Here is a 17,910-nt window from a genome sequence, read left to right as displayed (position 1 = left end):
CCCTGTCTATTTTCTACCTACCATCTATGCTACTTATTCTCTGTACCTTTTTCCCCTCTCTCCTCCTCCCACTCCCCTGTTGCTATCCCTCCATGTGATCTCCATTTCTGTGGTTCTGTTCCTGTTCTAGTTGTTTGCTTAGTTTCCTGTTGTTTTAGGTGTGGTTTTTAATAACTGTGAGTTTGCTGTCTTTTTACTGTTCATATTTTTTTATCTTCTTTTTCTTAGGTAAGTCCCTTTAACATTTCATATAATAAGGGCTTGGTGATGATGAACTCCTTTAACTTAACCTTATCTAAGAAGCGCTTTATCTGCCCTTCCATTCTAAATGAGAGCTTTGCTGGATAGAGCAATCTGGGATGTAGGTCCTGGCCTTTCATGACTTGGAATACTTCTTTCCAGCCCCTTCTTGCCTGCAAGGTCTCTTTTGAGAAATCAGCTGACAGTCTGATGGTAATTCCTTTGTAGGTGACTGTCCCCTTATCTCTTGCTGCTTCTAGGATTGTCTCCTTTAATCTTGGGTAATGTAATTATGATGTGCCTTGGTGTGTTTCTTCTTGGGTCCAACTTCTTTGGGACTCTCTGAGCTGCCTGCACTTCCTGAAAGTCTATTTCCTTTGCCAGATTGGGGAAGTTCTCCTTTATTATTTTTTCAGGTAAGTTTTCCCCTTGTTGCTCTTTCTCTTCTCCTTCTGACACCCCTATAATTTGAATGGTGGAATGTTTAAAGACGTCCTGGAGGTTCCTACACCTCTCCTCATTTTTTTGAATTCTTATTTCTTCATTCTTTTCTGATTGTATGGTTTTTTTTCTTCCTTCTGGTCCCCTCCATTGATGTGAGACCCAGTTTTCTCTACATCACTGTTGGTTCCCTGTGCATTTTTCTTCATTTCACTTAGTGTAGCCTTCATTTTTTCATCTAATTTGTGACGAAAATCAACCAGTTCTGTGAGCATCTTGATCATCAGTGCTTTGAACTGTGCATCTGATAGGCTGGCTATCTCTTGGTTGCCTTAAACATATTGGCCCTGAGGCATTCATTTGTTCTTTGGTTTGAGCCATCTTTTTTTTTTTTTTGGTTTGTTCAGGCCCCTTATGTATGAGGGGTGGAGCCTTAGGTGTTCACCAGGGCAGGGCAACCAAGTTGCTGGATTGTGACTGCTGTGTGTGGGGCGGGATCAGAGAGGGAACATAGGTGATTGCTCCACTCTCTGCTGGGTTTCAGTCACCTCCCCTGCTTCCCACAATCAAACTGGGCCCTCCTGGTGCTGATTCCCAGGTGGGTGGGTTTGTGTATGTTCTAGGATCCTGTGGGTCTCTCCAAGGAACTTTCCTGTGAGGCTGGGAGTTCCTGCTCCCCCTTCATTTTGCCTGGTGTATCTGCCCATGAATGTGGGTCCTTCAGTGAAAAATGAAAGCTTTGCTAATCTGTTTTCACCTGAAAAGTTTCTGTTGCGATATCAGTTGACAGTCTTACCAGAGCTCCCTTGTAGGTAACTAACTTTATCTTGGTGCTATTAAAATGATCTCCTTGCCTTTCATTTTTGGCATTTTAATGATGTTTCTTGGTGTGGCTTTTTGGGGTTCATCTTGTTTGGGACTTTGCAGTTTCTGGACTTGTATGGCTACTTCTTTCATTACACTAGAGAAATTTTCCAAATCATTGTTTAAAAATTAGGGTTTTGATTCTTTACTTTCTCTCTTTTGGGCAGCAGCATGATGCAAATATGGGTATGCTTGAAGTTATTCCAGAGGCTCCTTATACTATCCCCAATTTTTTGTGTTTTTTTTTCATTTTTCTGTTCTCATTGAGTGTTTTCTGCTTATCTTCTCAAACACTTATTTCATCCTGTGCTTCATTAACTCTACTGTTGATTCCCTACAACAAGTTGTTCATGTCAGTAATTGAATTTTTCACTTATAATGTTTTGTAATGTTTTCTATCTCCATTTTTATGTGCCCTATCTGTTTGCTGAGCTTCACACTGATGCCATCTACTCTTCCCCTGAGTTCACTGAGCATCCTGAGAAGCAGTGGTTTGAACTCTGCATATGGGAGAATGCTTGTCTCCATTATGTTCAGTTTTTTCCTGTAGTGTTGTTCTGTTCTTTCATTTGAGGCATGATGCTTTGCTTCCTATTTAGACAGCTTTCCTGTGTTTCTTTCTGTGTGTTAGATAGAGCTGCTGCATCTCCTAGTCTCTGTAGAGTGTCCTCATGCAGTAGATGTCCCAGAGGGCTCAGTGCTGCAGCCTCCCTGGTGACCCAACCAGGGCACATTTGGTGCACCCCGTTGTGGGCAGTGTATGGTTATGTCAGGATTGCTGTTGGCAATGGAAAGGATTTATGTCCAGGCTGATCAGCTGGGAGGACTGGCTGCAACTACTGTGGAGGGTCTGGTGCCTGCTGAATCTGCCACCAAACACACTTGCGTGTTTCTGTGAAGGTGGTTGAGTGATGCTTTCTCATGGTCTGAAGCTGTCCATCAGTGGTGCTGGCTGAGGGTCCTCTTGGGAAGTGCAGGCACAGTCAGCTACCACCTATGCCCAGCCTGGGGCCAACCAGCATGAGCTACCAAGCAATCTGCAGATGGCTGCTCCTTGTGCTGGGCTTGGAGGTGCCTGGGGGAGGGCGGGGGCAAGCTGCAAATCAAGGTCAGCTGCCAGTAGCACCAGGCCTGGGATCACTTAGCTGGAGGTACAGGGCATGCCTAGGCCAGATACTGCTTGTTTGAGACACTTTAGGAAAATCTGTAGCATGAGCCAAGACTGGCAGTTTGCTTGGAAATATCACTAGAAAGGGTGACAGATTACCCATAAGTCGGGTGGTGTGGGGTTTAGGGAATCATCAGGGTGCAGCAAAGACTGTGAGCCAGGGTGATGGAGACTCAGATATGGTGCCCACTTGCCAGCTCTGAGCAGTGAAGGGCCCAGGAAGGGCCCAGGAAAGACAATGTTCTCTGAAATACTTGTGTCTGGGAGACAGCTGGCCCTCAGCTCTCACTCTGATGCCAGATAATCCAGTTGCCCCCCCTATGTTCCTGGTTCCTTTTGAGCTGCTGTCCCAGCACTAGAGCTCAGAGCAAGTCCGTGGGTGTGCAGGCCTTTAAGAGGAACTGCCTGGGATTCCAGAGCCTGTATGTCACTCAGCCACCATCACTGCTAGTTCTTCCAGCCAGAAGTTGTAGAGAACTAACCTCCTGCCACAGAAACTCTGGGCTGAGGAACTTCATTTAGGGCTGGGGTGCCTCATTCCTCAGGGGCACCTCCACAGCTGAGATACCCCTTTTGATTTTTACCAGCCCGATGTAAGTGTGGGACCGGCCTGCTCTGCATCTGCCCCCTCCTATCAGTCTCAATGTGATTACTTTCATTCCCTCGTTGTCGGGCTTGTGTTCAGCTCGATTTCAGGTTGTTCTGAATGGTGGTTGTCTGTAGTGAAGTTGTGATTTTTCTGTGGTCCTGGGATGATGAAAATACTGCATTTACCTACACAGCCATCTTGACGGGAAGCTAACATATTTTGCAAATGTTTATTTAAGGATTATGATTTAGCAAAGATAATACTTTTCAATCCCTTGGCTGTGTGGTTCTAAAGTGATGCTTGTTTTGTTTTCTTGTCAGTGAGGAGTGGTGGTAAAGAATGCCTGCTTAGCAGTTGGGTGTCTCAGCCTCCATTCTTGCTAAGTTTACCCCAGTGCAAATGTGGGCACAGTGACAAAGCAAAGGATGTCCTTAATCCTACAGAAACAGATTTGCCTCATAGATCCCATGAAAAGGTCATAGAAACCTCAAGGGTTCCAGAGAACACACTTTGAGAATGGTTGTTCTGGGTGAACCAGGAGGAGTCTTCCCACTGGCCCAATCCTTTGCACCCTTCTCACTTCCTAGAACCCCTCTCCCTGAGGTGGGATCCCTGTCTCCCCACACCCTGCTGAAAGCATGGCCCTCAGTTCCTCTAGAAGAAAGCTCACCCCCTGGAAATGAGATTTCAGAGAGTGTCCTCAGTCTGGGAAAAGAGATGGGGGACAGGTGTTTCCTGTTGGAACTGAGTACAGCTTGTGTCTGAAGGCACCAGGCCCACAGGAACCTCCTTTTGTTTGTTATACAGCAGCTTGATATGTACTCATGTCCCAGACAGAAATGGGGTTTTGTCTGTCAGAGAGATGATATCGGCCCCTTCATTTTTCACAGGTCTAGTGCTGTGACTTGAGGCCCAGATAATATGAAGCTCAGTTCTTTTCAATGGAACATTCTGGAGCAAGGGATTGTTCTGTGTCTGCACATCCAAAGTGACAGTTGCTAACTACAGGTGGCTGGTATTTATGTGAGTGCTCTGTGCCTCGTGTTTGTCTGTGTTTAGACAAAATGCAGTGTGGTGTCATTTTCTGTGGTGGATCCTGGCCCGGAGGATCCGTGTATGTTGTGGCTGCTCATGAAAAAAATGCACACAGACAACAGAAGTCTTGTGGAGACAAAGGGAGGGCATGGTCACTCTCTGAGAGAGAGAGAGGGTGAGAGGGCCAGAGGGCTTGGTCCCTTCCTGGACAACCTTTTGTTGTTTTTCTGGGTACATTACATGGAGGGTAATCCTCATTCACTATGCACAGATTCACTGCAGGGGACTGTCTGCCTTTTACAGATAATGAGGAAAGAATGCTGCTAATTACTTCAAAGAGAAGGATGTTGCAGACCAAGGGGAAAAGTGGTTGAATTGTTAAAACTCCATCCTTGGGAGGTTTAGCTCAGATTTTAGGAAGTTGCAGTAAGCCCTTGCTGCCTCCATTTAGGGTGAGGGAGTTTTAGCAAAAGCAAGTCTCAGAGCAATCTGGGTACAATGCAGGCCTAATTCCCCATGGAAAAACCTCTGCGTGGGCGTGGTCCTGCATGCCACTTGCTCCCCACTGGTTTTCCAAGTGAGGGCTCAGTTACATTTCCACGCCATATGAAGCGGTTCTCTACAGTTTTCTCATACTTTGCCATGGTCTTAGGATGTCCTTGCCTGATGTTCTGTGAGACCACATATGTCAAACAAGAGATTACCCCGGCCCAGCAGTGAGCACCAGGCCAGCTTCGGGCAACAGTGTGTCTCGCTCTAAAGGCCACATAGGTCCCGATGTTGGGTCTGCTTTTCCTTCCTTCTTAAATTCAATATTTAAAAGTATTTATAACTCAGCCAAAAAAAAAGAGTTTCAAGAAACATTTAGAAAAAGAGAAATGCAAATGTTAAATAATTATATTTGCAATAAATATATGTAAACAAAAACGAGAATGTAGAATAAGTGAAACAGGCATGAAAATTAAAATCTAGAACTTTGACAAAGATGAGAAAATGGTGAGCATTTCAGGCAGAAGGTGGGGAACACATTCTGTTGTGAACACATTCAGGTTGAAAGGGTTGAAAATGGGGATAAAACTCCTGAAGGCTGCTTTTGCAAAAGGTCTCAGCAACTTAAATGTGTTTACATTTTGACACAGAAATTCCTTTTTAAATATTTATCCTAAGAAGATAATGACACTATATATATATATATATATATATATATATATATATATATATATATATATCAAGGATATTTCTTGTATTGTGGTTTTATAAAAGCAAAAGGATGGAATGTCTCCAAATGCTCCAATCAACAGAAAGATAGTAACTATGGACAGAGAATGGCTTAATATGTCTCAGGTAGTGATACCATGGGATGTACCAGAGGGTCAAGTGTAATCTTCAGAGCAGTCTCAAGAGGCACTGGATATAGGATGCTTGTCGGGGACAGGGGCAAGGAGGCTCAGAGAGGTTTGTGGTGGTGGGACTGGGGTGAACACAGGCAGTTTTTCTCTGGGAGCCTTGACTCACTTTCACTGGGTCCCTGAGTGGCTCTTATCACCAGCAGGCCTGGGCCTGAGCAGTTCTGCCTTAGGCCAGCCTGTGGTATGTGGTGTGTGGAGTGTGGGTGCTTGACTTCTCCTGGATAAGATTTCACAACCCAAGTCCAGGGGATTTTGAAAGTATGTTTATTAAAGGTGGAAACAGTGACACTAAGGAAGGACTTAGGGTAGAAGAAGTCACTGGAGAGATCCTAGGTGGGGCTGCTCTGGTTCCTGGAAATGTTACAGGAAAGAAGTGAGCTAAAGCTGGGCTGCAGTCAGCTCACTGGAAAGTAAAACTCCCAGAGACAGAAGTGAGCAAAGGTGGGGCTGCAGTCAGCTCACTGGAGAGTTAGGGAAAAAGGGACCTTAAAGTCAGGATGGGGGATACCCCTGAGACAAGCTGCTGCTCCCACTGCTCCCCTGGCTGATAATTCCAAGGACAGAAAGGAGTTCATGTCTGAAATGGGGCAGTGGATGAGCTCTACAGTGAGCTGCCCCAGGTCTCTGTCTGGAGGGTTTTTATCTCTCTTCTAAAATTGAGAATCTTAGGGGAGGGTTCCAGCAGAATATTCATCAGCTTTCAGGTTGTTTTTAATATGCTGATGCATCAACATGAGCACCTGGGGGGTTGGGGATTATCCTCTGGTCAGCTCCACTGTTTTACTTCTTTCTTAGGTCTGTCTGGCTGTAGTGGGGTTGTTGTTGTTGTTGTTGTTGTTGTTGTTGTTTCTTACTTGACACCCTGACCTCATTTGTCTTTGGTTTATCTGGTAAAATCACAGTAATTGGATCTTTCTTGTTTATTTTCCTCTGACCAGGTTGATTAAAGTTATGTATTCTCTGCTTAGGGAGGAAAGGCACAATTAAAATTTAAGAGGCAGCAAATATGGGCCTGGAGAGTAGAAGATGTGGTTGCCATGCCTTCCACTTACTGAAGAAAAAAATTATTTTCAACACAGAGTTCTATGTCAAGATGTGAATAAGGGCTAGGATAGCCTGCAGTTTGCTCATGTGTTTAAAGCTTTCATGGTTAACTTTTCCCATTCTCTTTGGAAAATTCTACCAGACATATCAGGAAAATAAGGAAGTAAACTAAAAGGGAGGAACGTGTGGGATCCAGGTGACAGGGGAGCTAGAACAAGACAGGCCTGGGCTGCCCAAAATGAAGGGAAGGACATCCAGGGTGTCTTCCTGGCTCCAGGTGTGCAGGGACCCTGTCACCCTATGGCAGGACCAAGGGCTGTGGACAGGTGTCTGCAGAGAGGAAAGTGGTTGGAAATCTGATGTGTTCACATAGGTACTCATGAAGATTTAGACTCTGGGGAGAGCAGTGGAATGAACCTGTGAAACCTGACAGAGTGGTCCCATGCCTGAATTAGGACCAGATGTCATGCCATGTAATGACCAACCACCCCCTACCCTAGTGCTGACCAATCATTGGAGACCTTTACCCTATGTCCCAAAGTCCCCTATGCAGGCCATCCCCTAGAAGCCATCAGGGAGCCAGGTCTCAGAGCAATAAATCACCTGTGACCCAGGTTTGGTGGCACTTCCTTAAATAAACCTTTACTTGCTTTTTATTCCTTTTTCTTTTTCTTTTATGCTCACCTGAGGACATTATCTTTTCATTGGTCACAGAGAGAGAGGCACAGAAAGAAAAAAAAACATTGATGTGAGACAAAAATATCCATTGATTTCCTTCCATAGGCACCAGGACTGGGAATCTTATGCACAAACGAGGTTGTGCCCTGACCAGGAATCTACTTGCAACCTTTCAGTTAAGGGATGATGCTCCAGCCAAAACTGAGCTACACCGGCCAGGGTAAACCTACACTTTCTTTGTTGCAGACTCCTGTTTGCATTGGATTGGGTTTTAATGTGCACAGGTGAATGGACCTATTTAGTTTAGTAATATTTGTCATTTATAGCTTTTTAACATTTTATAATTTTATAGAGAATATACCTCCATCATATAAATTGCATATTATCTATCTACACAGAATTAATTTAAAAGCTTTGTTTACAAGTATAGAAGGGAAGGCAGATGAGAAAGAAAGGCAAGAGCTCAGCTCAGGGCTGACAGTGCTGGGCTCCATGTCTGGACTCTGGACAATGAACTTGCACAACTTCCCCCACTCCTCACTCAGGGTGTTGCCCTCTGTGGAGGCCAACCTGGGTCTTTCCTTTCTTTTGAGGTGTGGTCATTTGTGTCTCATCAGCTCTCTGTTGCTTTTAAGAAGTTGGTTTTTGTATTATACATGGAATTTTGAGCTCATTTCAGTGGGAAGACTTGTCCATACAGTCCAGCCAAGTTTGTCAGGACTGGAATTTCTAAGACAAGTGGTTGGTCATAGAGAAGAGGATCAGAGTGTGAATCTTAAATTGTGATGTGAGGATGGTCTGTCAGGAGTTTTATAAGTGTAGGGATTTTATGTAACTTGTTTTTTGAAAAACATTATTCATGCACATACAAGAGGTTTCAACAGACACTCAGGAATACACAAAATAAATGACTCACACTGTCCCCCTGGCCCCTCAGTCACCTAAGTCCTATCCCAGGAAAACTTCACAGGGAGTTACTTCTGATTCTTCCTCCCAGGAAACCTTCACAGGGAGTCACTTCTGATTCTTCCTCCCAGGAAATCTACCTGTGCATTAATGTTGCTGTTATGTCCATGAAAAAGGACATAACAGACTGGGAGAAAATGCCCACAGACTGGGAGAAAATGTTTGCAATTCAATTCTTTCAGAATATACATAAGAAGCCTCAACTCAACAATAGGAAAAACAATAAACCAAACAAAAATTAATCTAAATTTTAATCAGACACCCCACTAAAGAATTTATGCCTGCTTTGTCCAGGTGGTTCAGTTGGTAAGAGGGTCATCATAAGAACCAAAATGTTGTGGGTTCAATCCCTGGTCAGAGTGCCTAGGGGAGGCAACTGATCAATGACTCTCTCTCTCTCTCTCTCTCTCTCTCTCTCTCACACTGTCACACACACACACACACACTAAAATCAATTAACATAGCCTTTGGGGACAATTTTTGTAAGGCTGCAGTAGAACAGTAGTTTTGCTATGGCTGCAGCAGCCTCATACATGTGTTTACTGGGTCACTCAAGGGCGTCATTTTCTCCTGTGTTGATTTAATCTCCTGCTGCTTTGTTCAGTAACGTGCTGTGCAGGTTTGTAGCCCAGGAGCAACAGGCTGAGTTCTGCAGTCCAGGTGAGCAGTAGGGAGACCATCCAGGTGTAAGAGCATCTGTGCTGTTTCCACAACCACAGCATCACACAACCACACATTTCTCAGGGTGGATCACCACCGTTAGATGGCACATGAGTGATATAAGTGCATCAAATAAACACACTGGGCACCTTACACTTACACGAGGTTGTCTGTCAGTTATATTGGAATTTAAAAATAAATTTCAGTGTGGATTTTATGGCATTCAGTGAAGGATTACTAAACAGTGTAATTAAGAATATTATAAACACTGATATCTACAGATTAGATTGTCAAGAGTCACTTCCAACAGTTCATGACCCCAGGAGCTCTAGGATCCCTGAGCATCCTCAGTGAGGGGCGAAGAGCAGGAGAACAGAAAGCCAAATAGGGGAGGTCCACACCCACCAGAGATGAGGGCCCTCTCACACAAGGGTGAAAAAAGCAGAAGTGGAATTCAGCATATAGAAGGTCACACAGGAGACCACCAGCATCAGGACGATGTGGGTGGCTCTAGTAGCTGGAGGGCATTGGTGAGAGCTGTGGGGGTATGAATGTGCTGTAGCCTCTGGTGGTGTCTGTGCAGGTGAAGCACCAGGGAGATACTGGGCCAGGCCGTGAAGACAATGAACATGACACAGGACATGACCACATGATGGCAAACAAATATAAAAACCCAAGTGTGGGGAAGAAAGATGTTGGCCATTGTGGGACAGAATTTGGCTTAGCTCATGCCTTGCAGTGGCCCTCACAAAGATCCATGGGCAAGTATAGTCAGATCCTGGAAAAAGGCATTCAGTTACCTGGAGCAGAACAACTAGAAGCTTGGAAGCTCTTGTGGAAGCCATGGTAAATGAGAATGTCAGCCTCCTGATCTCTCCACAGTTGCTGACAGATTTCTGCATACACCTCCCTAGCTTGCCTGATAGCACAGCCAAAGGAACCCATCATTTCACCTTGGAAAGCATCCAGCAAGGTGTCATATCACTTGAGGAGCAGGCTGCTTCCATGATACAGCATCTGCATCCCCAGAAGAGAAGGAGGAAGACTGAAGAAAGGCAGCCTCAGTGCTGGTGATTATTTCTTTGCAAATAGTGTCAACACAGTACCGTGTGGACTGACACCTGGAGACGTCCCTGCAGACGACTCAGCTAGGTCTGCAGGGCAATGATCCAGTCCAGGCAGAGGCTTCCATAAATGCAGCCTCATTGCTTCAGAACAAATCAACCAACAAACAGTTACAGGTACACGATAGGTATGCTGTGCACGTGCTCTTGATTTTAGAAGGAAATTCAGTGAAGTTGCACAAAGGTGCAATGAGCTCTCTTACAAGGCGACAGGGCACAAAAACAGACTAGAGGCTTTAGAACCTGCTTGGCAATGAAACATCCCACAGCCCGGCTGACACCCCGCCGCAGGTACCTGCCCTGTCCCAGACTCTAACTGCACACCTCATTTACCCCATCTCTCCTGTGAGGGGCGTTTAACTGCGCGGCTCCATGTCGGACATTTGCCTCTAGCCCCAGTGAGCCCTACGGACCCGCGCACCCCCTTCCACAGCCCCCACCAGCTCTGATCACACCTCCCGGGGTCGTCTCAGGTGGGCAGGTCCTGCAACCTCTTCACCGCCCCTCCCCCAAGAGCCTCCCTGGGAGTCGCGGGGAGGGAGGGGGACGCAGAGTCCACTGAGGCTGGTTGGGTGGCCACACCGGCTGCCGAAACTTCTGTGGGGCATTGAGATCTACTCGGTGGGTGAGGGGCTTCACGTACACCCGCCCCTCAAAGACGGTGGCTAGCAGTCCAGCACGGTCACACTTGGGGACAGCGTCACAGCCAGATGGGGCCCCAGATGAAGCCCGGGAATGAGCCTTCCATCCCCGCCTCCCGCCCTGCCCCCAGCGCAGAGACCCGGATGCAGGCCACTCCTTCTGGCTCGGACACCAGGGTGCCAGCGGTTTCTGGAGAAAAGGGACACAGTGGACCCGGGATACAGCCCTACTGCCTTATAACACTATTATAGACCCCGTCCCCTCGTGTCTGGGACTTACCAGCGCTGTGACTCAGCATGACCCCCATGCCATGGGGACAGTGGGGACACCCATGGAGGCCAAGGTACGCAGTGTGTAACTCCGCACAGGCGTTCTCATCTCTCAGAAGAGAGATGGTCCCAGCAGCTGAGCTTGTCCTGCGCGAAGGGACATGGGGGTCGGGAAGGCACCCTCAACAGGGGGACACAGTCAGGGTGGGGGAAGGAGACCTCCCGGGCAGGAAGGGCCAGGGCTTTCTCTGCAACCCTGCTGTAAGGCTCTCAGCCTGCTCACCAAAGCCCCACCCTCCTGGTCTGAGCACCTGCCAGGGCCCCAGCTCCTACCACCGACTTGGATGGGGCTCCAATTTTTTAAAAAATTTATTTATTTATTTTTAGAGAGAGGGGAAGGGAAGGAGAAAGAGGAGGAGAGAAGCATCAGTATGTGGTGGACTCTCCCATGCCCCCTACTGGGGACCTGGCCCACAACCCAGGCATGCAACCTGACTGGGAATCGAACAGGCTACCCTTTGGTTCACAGGCCAGTGCTCAATCCACTGAGCCACACCAGCCAGCGGTACAATTTCTTTAAAAAAAAATTAGTGTATTGATTAATTTTCGAGAGAGACGGAGGGAGATGGGGTGAGGGAGAGAGAGAGAAAGAAATCATGTGGTGGTCCCACTCATTCCTACATTCACTGGTTGACTTTTGCAGGACCGCTGACCTGGGATCAACCCTGCGACCTTGGCATATTGGGTGATGCTCCAGCCACAATTAGTTTAATTACAAAATATACCATAATAATTTAGGGTGGTGGGCAGGGCAGAGATGGCAATGATGGAGAAGTGGGATGCTGGTAATTGAAGAAGAATAAAAAACACCATAATAATTGAATTGAGAACACCCCAATAATTTAATTTAAAAAAACAAGGGTAGGTACAATATCTATAAAAACAAAGAAACAACAAACACCCAAAAGATGAGGCTGATGGCCAGACCCAGGCCTGAGCCCAGGCTGACACAGCCACAGGAAGTCCTCACTGAGCACAGTCCTAGAGCCACGACAAGGTCCCGGTGACACCCATGTCCTGAGATCCTAGGTCTTGGTGGAACAAGGTTCTCCTGAAGCAGCAAGGACAAAGGAGCAACAAAGATGACCCAGCTGAAGAATGACCATGTCAGAGCCCACAATGCATGGAGCTTGACTGGTCCCAGCCCCGGCTGTGCCCTGCTCCTCACAGCCCCTTCTGTCCCCACCTGGGACAGACTCAGCACCCAGATTCTGGAAGGTTCCCAGGTTCTCAGTTATTGATCTCTTCTCTTGCATTGTAGGTTCTTCTCCTTCATTTAACCCATTGACCCTTTATAGCAAGAATTTAAAAACACAATTCAGCCCTGGCTGGTGTAGCTCAGTAGACTGAGTGTGGGCTGCAAACCAAAGGGTTGCCAGTTCGATTCCCAGTCAGGGCACATGCCTGGGTTGCAGGCCAGACCCCTGGTGGGGGCCATGTGAGAGGCAACCACACATTGATGTTTCTCTCTTTCTTTCTCCCTTCCTTCCCCTCTCTCTAAAAATAAATAAATAAAATCTTTAAAAAAATAAAAAAAATTCATACCCAGATTCTGATTTCCAACTGAGAAACGGGACATTAAAACTCAAAGGAACAGGAAGTGAGCACTATGATGGGGACTCTGCTAGGACAAGACAGTCCCCCGGGGGAGAAGACACAGGTCCTTGTGGGGAGGGTGGCCTGGTGACCAGCCCCTCACTGACACTGATAAGAACATGGACACATTCCAATGCCACTTGCAGAAACAGCAGTCAGGGATCCTGAAAGTTCCAAGGGGAAGCTGCAATGACTGCTTTAGCACCAAGTCCCCTACAAGGCAGCTCTGTCACACTGAAAAGAAAGTTATTGTGAACAAATTCAGGTCAGTCTCAGAAGTGGTCACAATATCCCACAGCCCACCACATGGTCAGAATGCTCCCCTCTGAGAATCCCCAAAATGTATTTGTGCCCCTTGGTCCAAATACCCCCAATTCCTGCCCATGGAGCCTCACCATTAGGAGCTGTGAGAGACACATCAATGCCCTGGGCACTGTTGCTGCCTGGGGAAGACGCATCAGCAGAGTTACAGGGTGGAAGAGCCCCCCTCACAGATCCAGCCCACACTCTCTCAAGGTTCCCAGACATCACCTCCCCAACACCCAGACTTACAGGCAGCCTGAGTGTAGCTCTCCCTGCCTCTGCCTGTGGGAAGAAAACATTCTGTGAGAAGTCAGGGGGAAGGCTGGGTCCCGTGACCCTAAAGGATTCCCACATTCTTGAAGCACAGGGAAGTTTCCAGAACTGTGGCTGAACATGAGGGTAGGGTCAGGAAATATGGGGAAGTACATGTGCAGGACTGGACCACCCACCCTTCTGGATGTCTGTCCATAGCAGGGACTTTCCCCTCTGACCTCTGACAGTGGGAATCAGTCCCCATCGCTAGAACCATCAGGTGACAAATGTGTCCCTCACTTTCCCAGGGGCCTCACTAAAGAGTCAATGTTAGGAAATAGGCCCCAGATGGACAAGCACCCAAGTGGGGATAGGATGCCCATTAACCAGGCAAAGCACACTTCTACCTGGGCTTGACCCTCAGGGGGAGAGGAAACTCATCCCCACCCCTTGCCCACCTGAGCACTTCCTCCTCCACAGCACAGTTCCAGTGACCACAGCTCCAAGGAGACCCAGGGCAGCAGCAATGCCCACGATGATGGTGACGGTGGTCTGAGGAGGGGGGTCTACGGGGGGAAGGTGAGAGGTCAACCTCAGGCCTGAGTCCTGACCCTGCTCAGGGACACCCTGAGGAGAGGCTCTGTGCCCACACCACCTCCTCACCCCATCTCAGGGTCAGGGGCTCGGGCAGCCCCTGGTGCTGCACATGGCATGTGTATCTCTGCTCCTCTCCAGGGGGCACGGCCACAGCTGCCCACTTCTGGAAGGTTCCATCCCCTGCAGGCCTGGTGTCCACTAGCTCCATGTCCTCGGTCAGGTCTTCCCCATCACACTGCCAGGTCAGGGTGATGTCCACAGGGTAGAAGCCCAGGGCCCAGCACTTCAGGGTGACCTCATAGTCAGAGATGGGGTGGTGGGTCATGTGTGTCTTTGGAGGGTCTGAGGGGAGGGTGAGAAAATTCAGGAACTCTGTATGGTCATGGGACACTCCAGCAGTGCTCTTGTGACCACCCTGAGAGTGGACAGGACAGCAGGGTGGAGGAAGGGTGTGCACCACCCAGACACCAGCCTGGGCAGAGGCACCTGGGATAATCTCCTATTTCTTGGAAAGTTCCAGAATCAGGGTAAGAACCTAGGGTAGGAGTGTCCAGGTCTCTAAGGGGAGACACAGACTCAGGTGGAGGTGGAATGACACAGAAAAGCAGGAGTCAGGCCTCCACAAATCGTCTCAGCCCCAGAACCAGGGGGAGCGTCCTGGTGCACCAGGTGCTGCAGGGTGTGAGGGAACAACTGGGGTGTTTCAGGGAGAGGCTGGGTTCCTTACTGTTCTTTAAAGAAAGCTGGTCCCGTGGGTGAGTCACAAAATAAGGACACCTGGGGGACTCTTCCCTCTCCTGAGCAGGAGGAACACTCTGACACTGCCCCATTTTCCTCCTCTCCTTGTAGGAAGCCGCCCCACCTATAGATCTCCTCCTCTGCAAGGCCCGGGTCCTGGTGTCCTGGTACCTGCTTGGAGCAGCTTCTCCTTCCCCTTCTCCAAGAGCAGGCGGAGCCGGTGCACACAGGTGTCCTCCAGAAAGACCCTCCTCACATCCTCATCAGGGACCCACACCAACTGGTGCCAGCTGAGACCCACCACTGAGTTGGCTGAGGTCCAGGAGCGCAGGTCCTCATTCAAGGCAATGAAGTCGGTGCCGTCGAAGGCGAACTGAGTGAACCCTCTGAGGAAGTGTCCATCCGACCCCACGACGCAGCCGGTCATTTCCTGGAGGGTGCCAGACACTGACCCAGCTACGAAGTTAGCCTTGCCCACTTAGACCAGCACAGCCCACACCTGGCCACAGCCTCAGGGTGCTTCAGCCCCCTATTTGGGGATGGGAGTCATTCCCAGACCTGGGTGGTGGTGGCTCACCTTCCTCGCTCTGGTTGTAGTAGGCCAGAAGCTTGTTCAGGTTTGCTCGAGAAGTCTGTTCATTGTGCTTCATTTCCTGTGTCTGGTCCTTCCAAAAATCTGGATGCTCCTGCTCCACCCACGGCTGCTCCATCCAGGGCACCCGCGGCTCCAGCCTTGGCCTCGCTGCGCCACTGTCGAACTGCAGGATCTCCGAGTCGTCCACGTAGATGACGCTGATGTACCGGTTCTTCCCGCGGCCCGGTCCATACGTGGCAGTGCTGACATATCTCAGGCTGTGGGGACCTGGGGGCAGGGAAGACGCGAGTCCTGGGGGAGCGGTGGGGCCCCTAACGGCAGGGGGTTTGGGGGACAAAAGAGAGGGCAGTGATTGAGAGGAGGAGGAAGGGGGCACTGCTGGGTGAAGCGGGAATCTGGGCCTGGGGTACTGGGACGCACTTTCTCCAGGTCGTTGGGCCCCCCCCCCCCCCGCCCCCGAGGGATCCCCTTTTTCCTGCCCGGCACTCACCGTCCCAGGTCTGGGTCAGGGCCAGGGCCCCAGAGAGCAGCAGGAGCAGGATTTGGCGTCCCATGACCCAGACCCTGAGCTTCTGGGAAAGAGAAGCTCTAGTGATGACGCGGATGGATTGTTTAGTGATCAGACAGCCAATGGGAGTGAGAACCCCCGGCAGGGTCAGGGTCCAGGCCTGGGGACCTGGCGCTTTGTCCAGAAGAGTCCTCCTGCCGGAAACTTCCCGCCCCTCCAGGAACGCCAGCCATCTGGTGCAGGGGAGCTGTGTAAACAGACAGAAGAGAGAGGGCAGGGCACTCATTTAACTATTTGTGTTCCTCATTCTGTTGACTCTTTACTGACCTCTCATCACTCTCAACACATCTCTGTCTGTCCTTTGGCTTCTCAGGAAGTGTTCTGCTCTCTGAACCTGATGTCACTTTAACTCGGTGTGATCACCTTAGCTCTGCACCTGTTACCCTCTTTACAGCATGAAGACAGTTGTGTTGTGCTGACTGACCACCTACTGGTTCCTAGGAATGATTTACAGGAAACTCCTACTGATGCTGCTGCTTTAACCTGGTTACAGAGGGATCTTATCTGAGAGATGATGACCAGGGACTTTACTGAGAGGGACATGCAGTAACTTCCATGGTGGACATAATCGGAGAGCTCTCATCAACTGGAAATGAAATCTTCCCAGCACGCTGAACTCACTGCTCTAACTCGGGCTTGTCACCTGGCAAAGATCCAGTGGCCAATGTTTACCCTGAGAGTCATGTGCACCTGGTGCAGCCGTGACTGTGGATGATGGGGAAGTGGGGAGGCCTCCTCACTTCCTCAGGGCAGTGCACAAAGAAATGCAAAACTGGTTGTAGAATTACTGGATGCCACACAGGACCCAAAACCATGGGCCATTGTCAAAATTCCGGGGCATTCTAGAGCTGCCACCATGGAAGGGAAAGGAAGTCATTTTGCTGATGATGACGCTGCCAGGCACACAGCATTGGACAAATTATCCAGATCCAAAAATGTTCCCTGCTTTCTATTAAATCAATGAAGGATTACCTTTTACAGTTTAGACAGACAGCTAAGGAGGAAGAAAAGAGAATATGGCAACAAAAGGCAAAAATGTTGACCCAGACAGACAGAAGTGACTTGAACTCAATCAGAACCTATCTTACCTGTAGGGCCCCGACTCCCTGCACTTGAACCTGTACATGAGCCACCACACTGGGGTCCTGGGAAGGTGGTTTCATGGAGTGAACGATGTCACTGGAGACCTTCTCCTGCTGTAGCTCATGAGGAGGACAGCAGATGTCCTATCTGTCCAAAGTGCAGCCCAGGGACCCACTCCCTGGATCCCAAGGACATCTCCCACTCCTGTGGGTCCACGTGAGGTTTGGCAATTGCATTTCATCCAAATGCCACCATGTCAGGGACACAAATGTACATGAGTGATGATTGTGTGTTTCCTCACTGGTTTGAGGTGTTGCCTTGCAGGAGAGCAACAGCCTTAACGCCTAGCAATTCTTGTTAGAAAGACTAACTCCCCTTTGGGGAGATCCCTCTGAGTGACATTGTGTCTGAGGGACTCATTTCACTGGGCAAATCACAAAATCCATCTGGAACTTTTGATCTCTTCTGCAGCACTTTCACTGTGCCCCTCACCCCCACCTTCTGGACTCGGGGATGCACCAATGGGACATCAAAATTCAACTGGACAGAACTTCAGAAGCCTTTACTCTGCCCTGGAGAGAAGCTCTCCCTAGAGTGCAACTCAACCCGAGAGCCACACCCTTTGGTGAACATGAACCTTCTCCTTTGGGATTGGTCACTGGCCTCCCTGTACATCTGGATGAAGGGGGGTGTGGACCAATTTTGCTGAAAGGAGACCTTCTACATCACTGTCAGGGACTTATTAACCAGCTTAAAAACACTGATAAATTAGTAAACAATTTATTTCACACTGTGCTCCTGGAGACACAGATTTCAAAGATCATGGCTTACAACCAGATTAGGTCTGTTGGAAGACACATCAAACAGAGTACTCTTTGCAACCTCATTGGAGGGACCTTACCAGGTACTAATAACTAACCTGTGTGTATCCCAATTCAAAGGAGTTAACTCCTGGGGTCACATTTCTCACTTAAAAAAGGCACCTAACA

At 48.7% G+C, this 17,910-nt stretch overlaps 1 protein-coding gene and 1 pseudogene across 4 annotated transcripts; one reads left to right on the top strand and one right to left on the bottom strand.

Annotated features, from left to right (window-relative positions):
- Positions 1-9,786: 9,786 nt before the first annotated feature.
- On the top strand, positions 9,787-10,595 carry LOC123828147 (annotated as a pseudogene).
- A 1,417-nt stretch (positions 10,596-12,012) lies between these two features.
- LOC123828144 (patr class I histocompatibility antigen, A-2 alpha chain-like) lies at positions 12,013-15,912 on the bottom strand. Of its 4 annotated transcripts, XR_006787431.1 has the most exons (9): positions 15,761-15,839; positions 15,253-15,561; positions 14,847-15,122; positions 14,004-14,279; positions 13,799-13,906; positions 13,338-13,370; positions 13,181-13,228; positions 12,735-13,019; positions 12,013-12,240 (listed from the first exon to the last, which is right to left on the bottom strand). XR_006787431.1 is itself a non-coding variant. In XM_045852790.1 (8 exons), the coding sequence occupies exons 1-8, from the start codon at positions 15,822-15,824 to the stop codon at positions 13,015-13,017; spliced, it is 1,095 nt and encodes a 364-aa protein (XP_045708746.1). In that variant the 5' UTR covers positions 15,825-15,912; the 3' UTR covers positions 12,610-13,014. The 4 variants fall into 4 exon arrangements, 3 of the variants coding, with proteins under 3 accessions (XP_045708746.1, XP_045708747.1, XP_045708744.1); XM_045852790.1 differs by lacking the exon at positions 12,013-12,240 and having other exon boundaries at positions 12,610-13,019; positions 15,253-15,537; positions 15,761-15,912; XM_045852791.1 differs by lacking the exon at positions 12,013-12,240 and having other exon boundaries at positions 12,610-13,019; positions 15,253-15,581; positions 15,761-15,880.
- Positions 15,913-17,910: the final 1,998 nt, after the last annotated feature.

Source organism: Phyllostomus hastatus, unplaced genomic scaffold (genome assembly GCF_019186645.2).
Source record: "Phyllostomus hastatus isolate PE091 unplaced genomic scaffold, TTU_PhHast_1.1 phas_contig_965, whole genome shotgun sequence".
Lineage (NCBI taxonomy): Eukaryota > Metazoa > Chordata > Mammalia > Chiroptera > Phyllostomidae > Phyllostomus > Phyllostomus hastatus.
The sequence above is the reverse complement of the archived record's forward strand: the minus strand, read 5'-3'. Positions and strand labels throughout refer to the sequence as shown.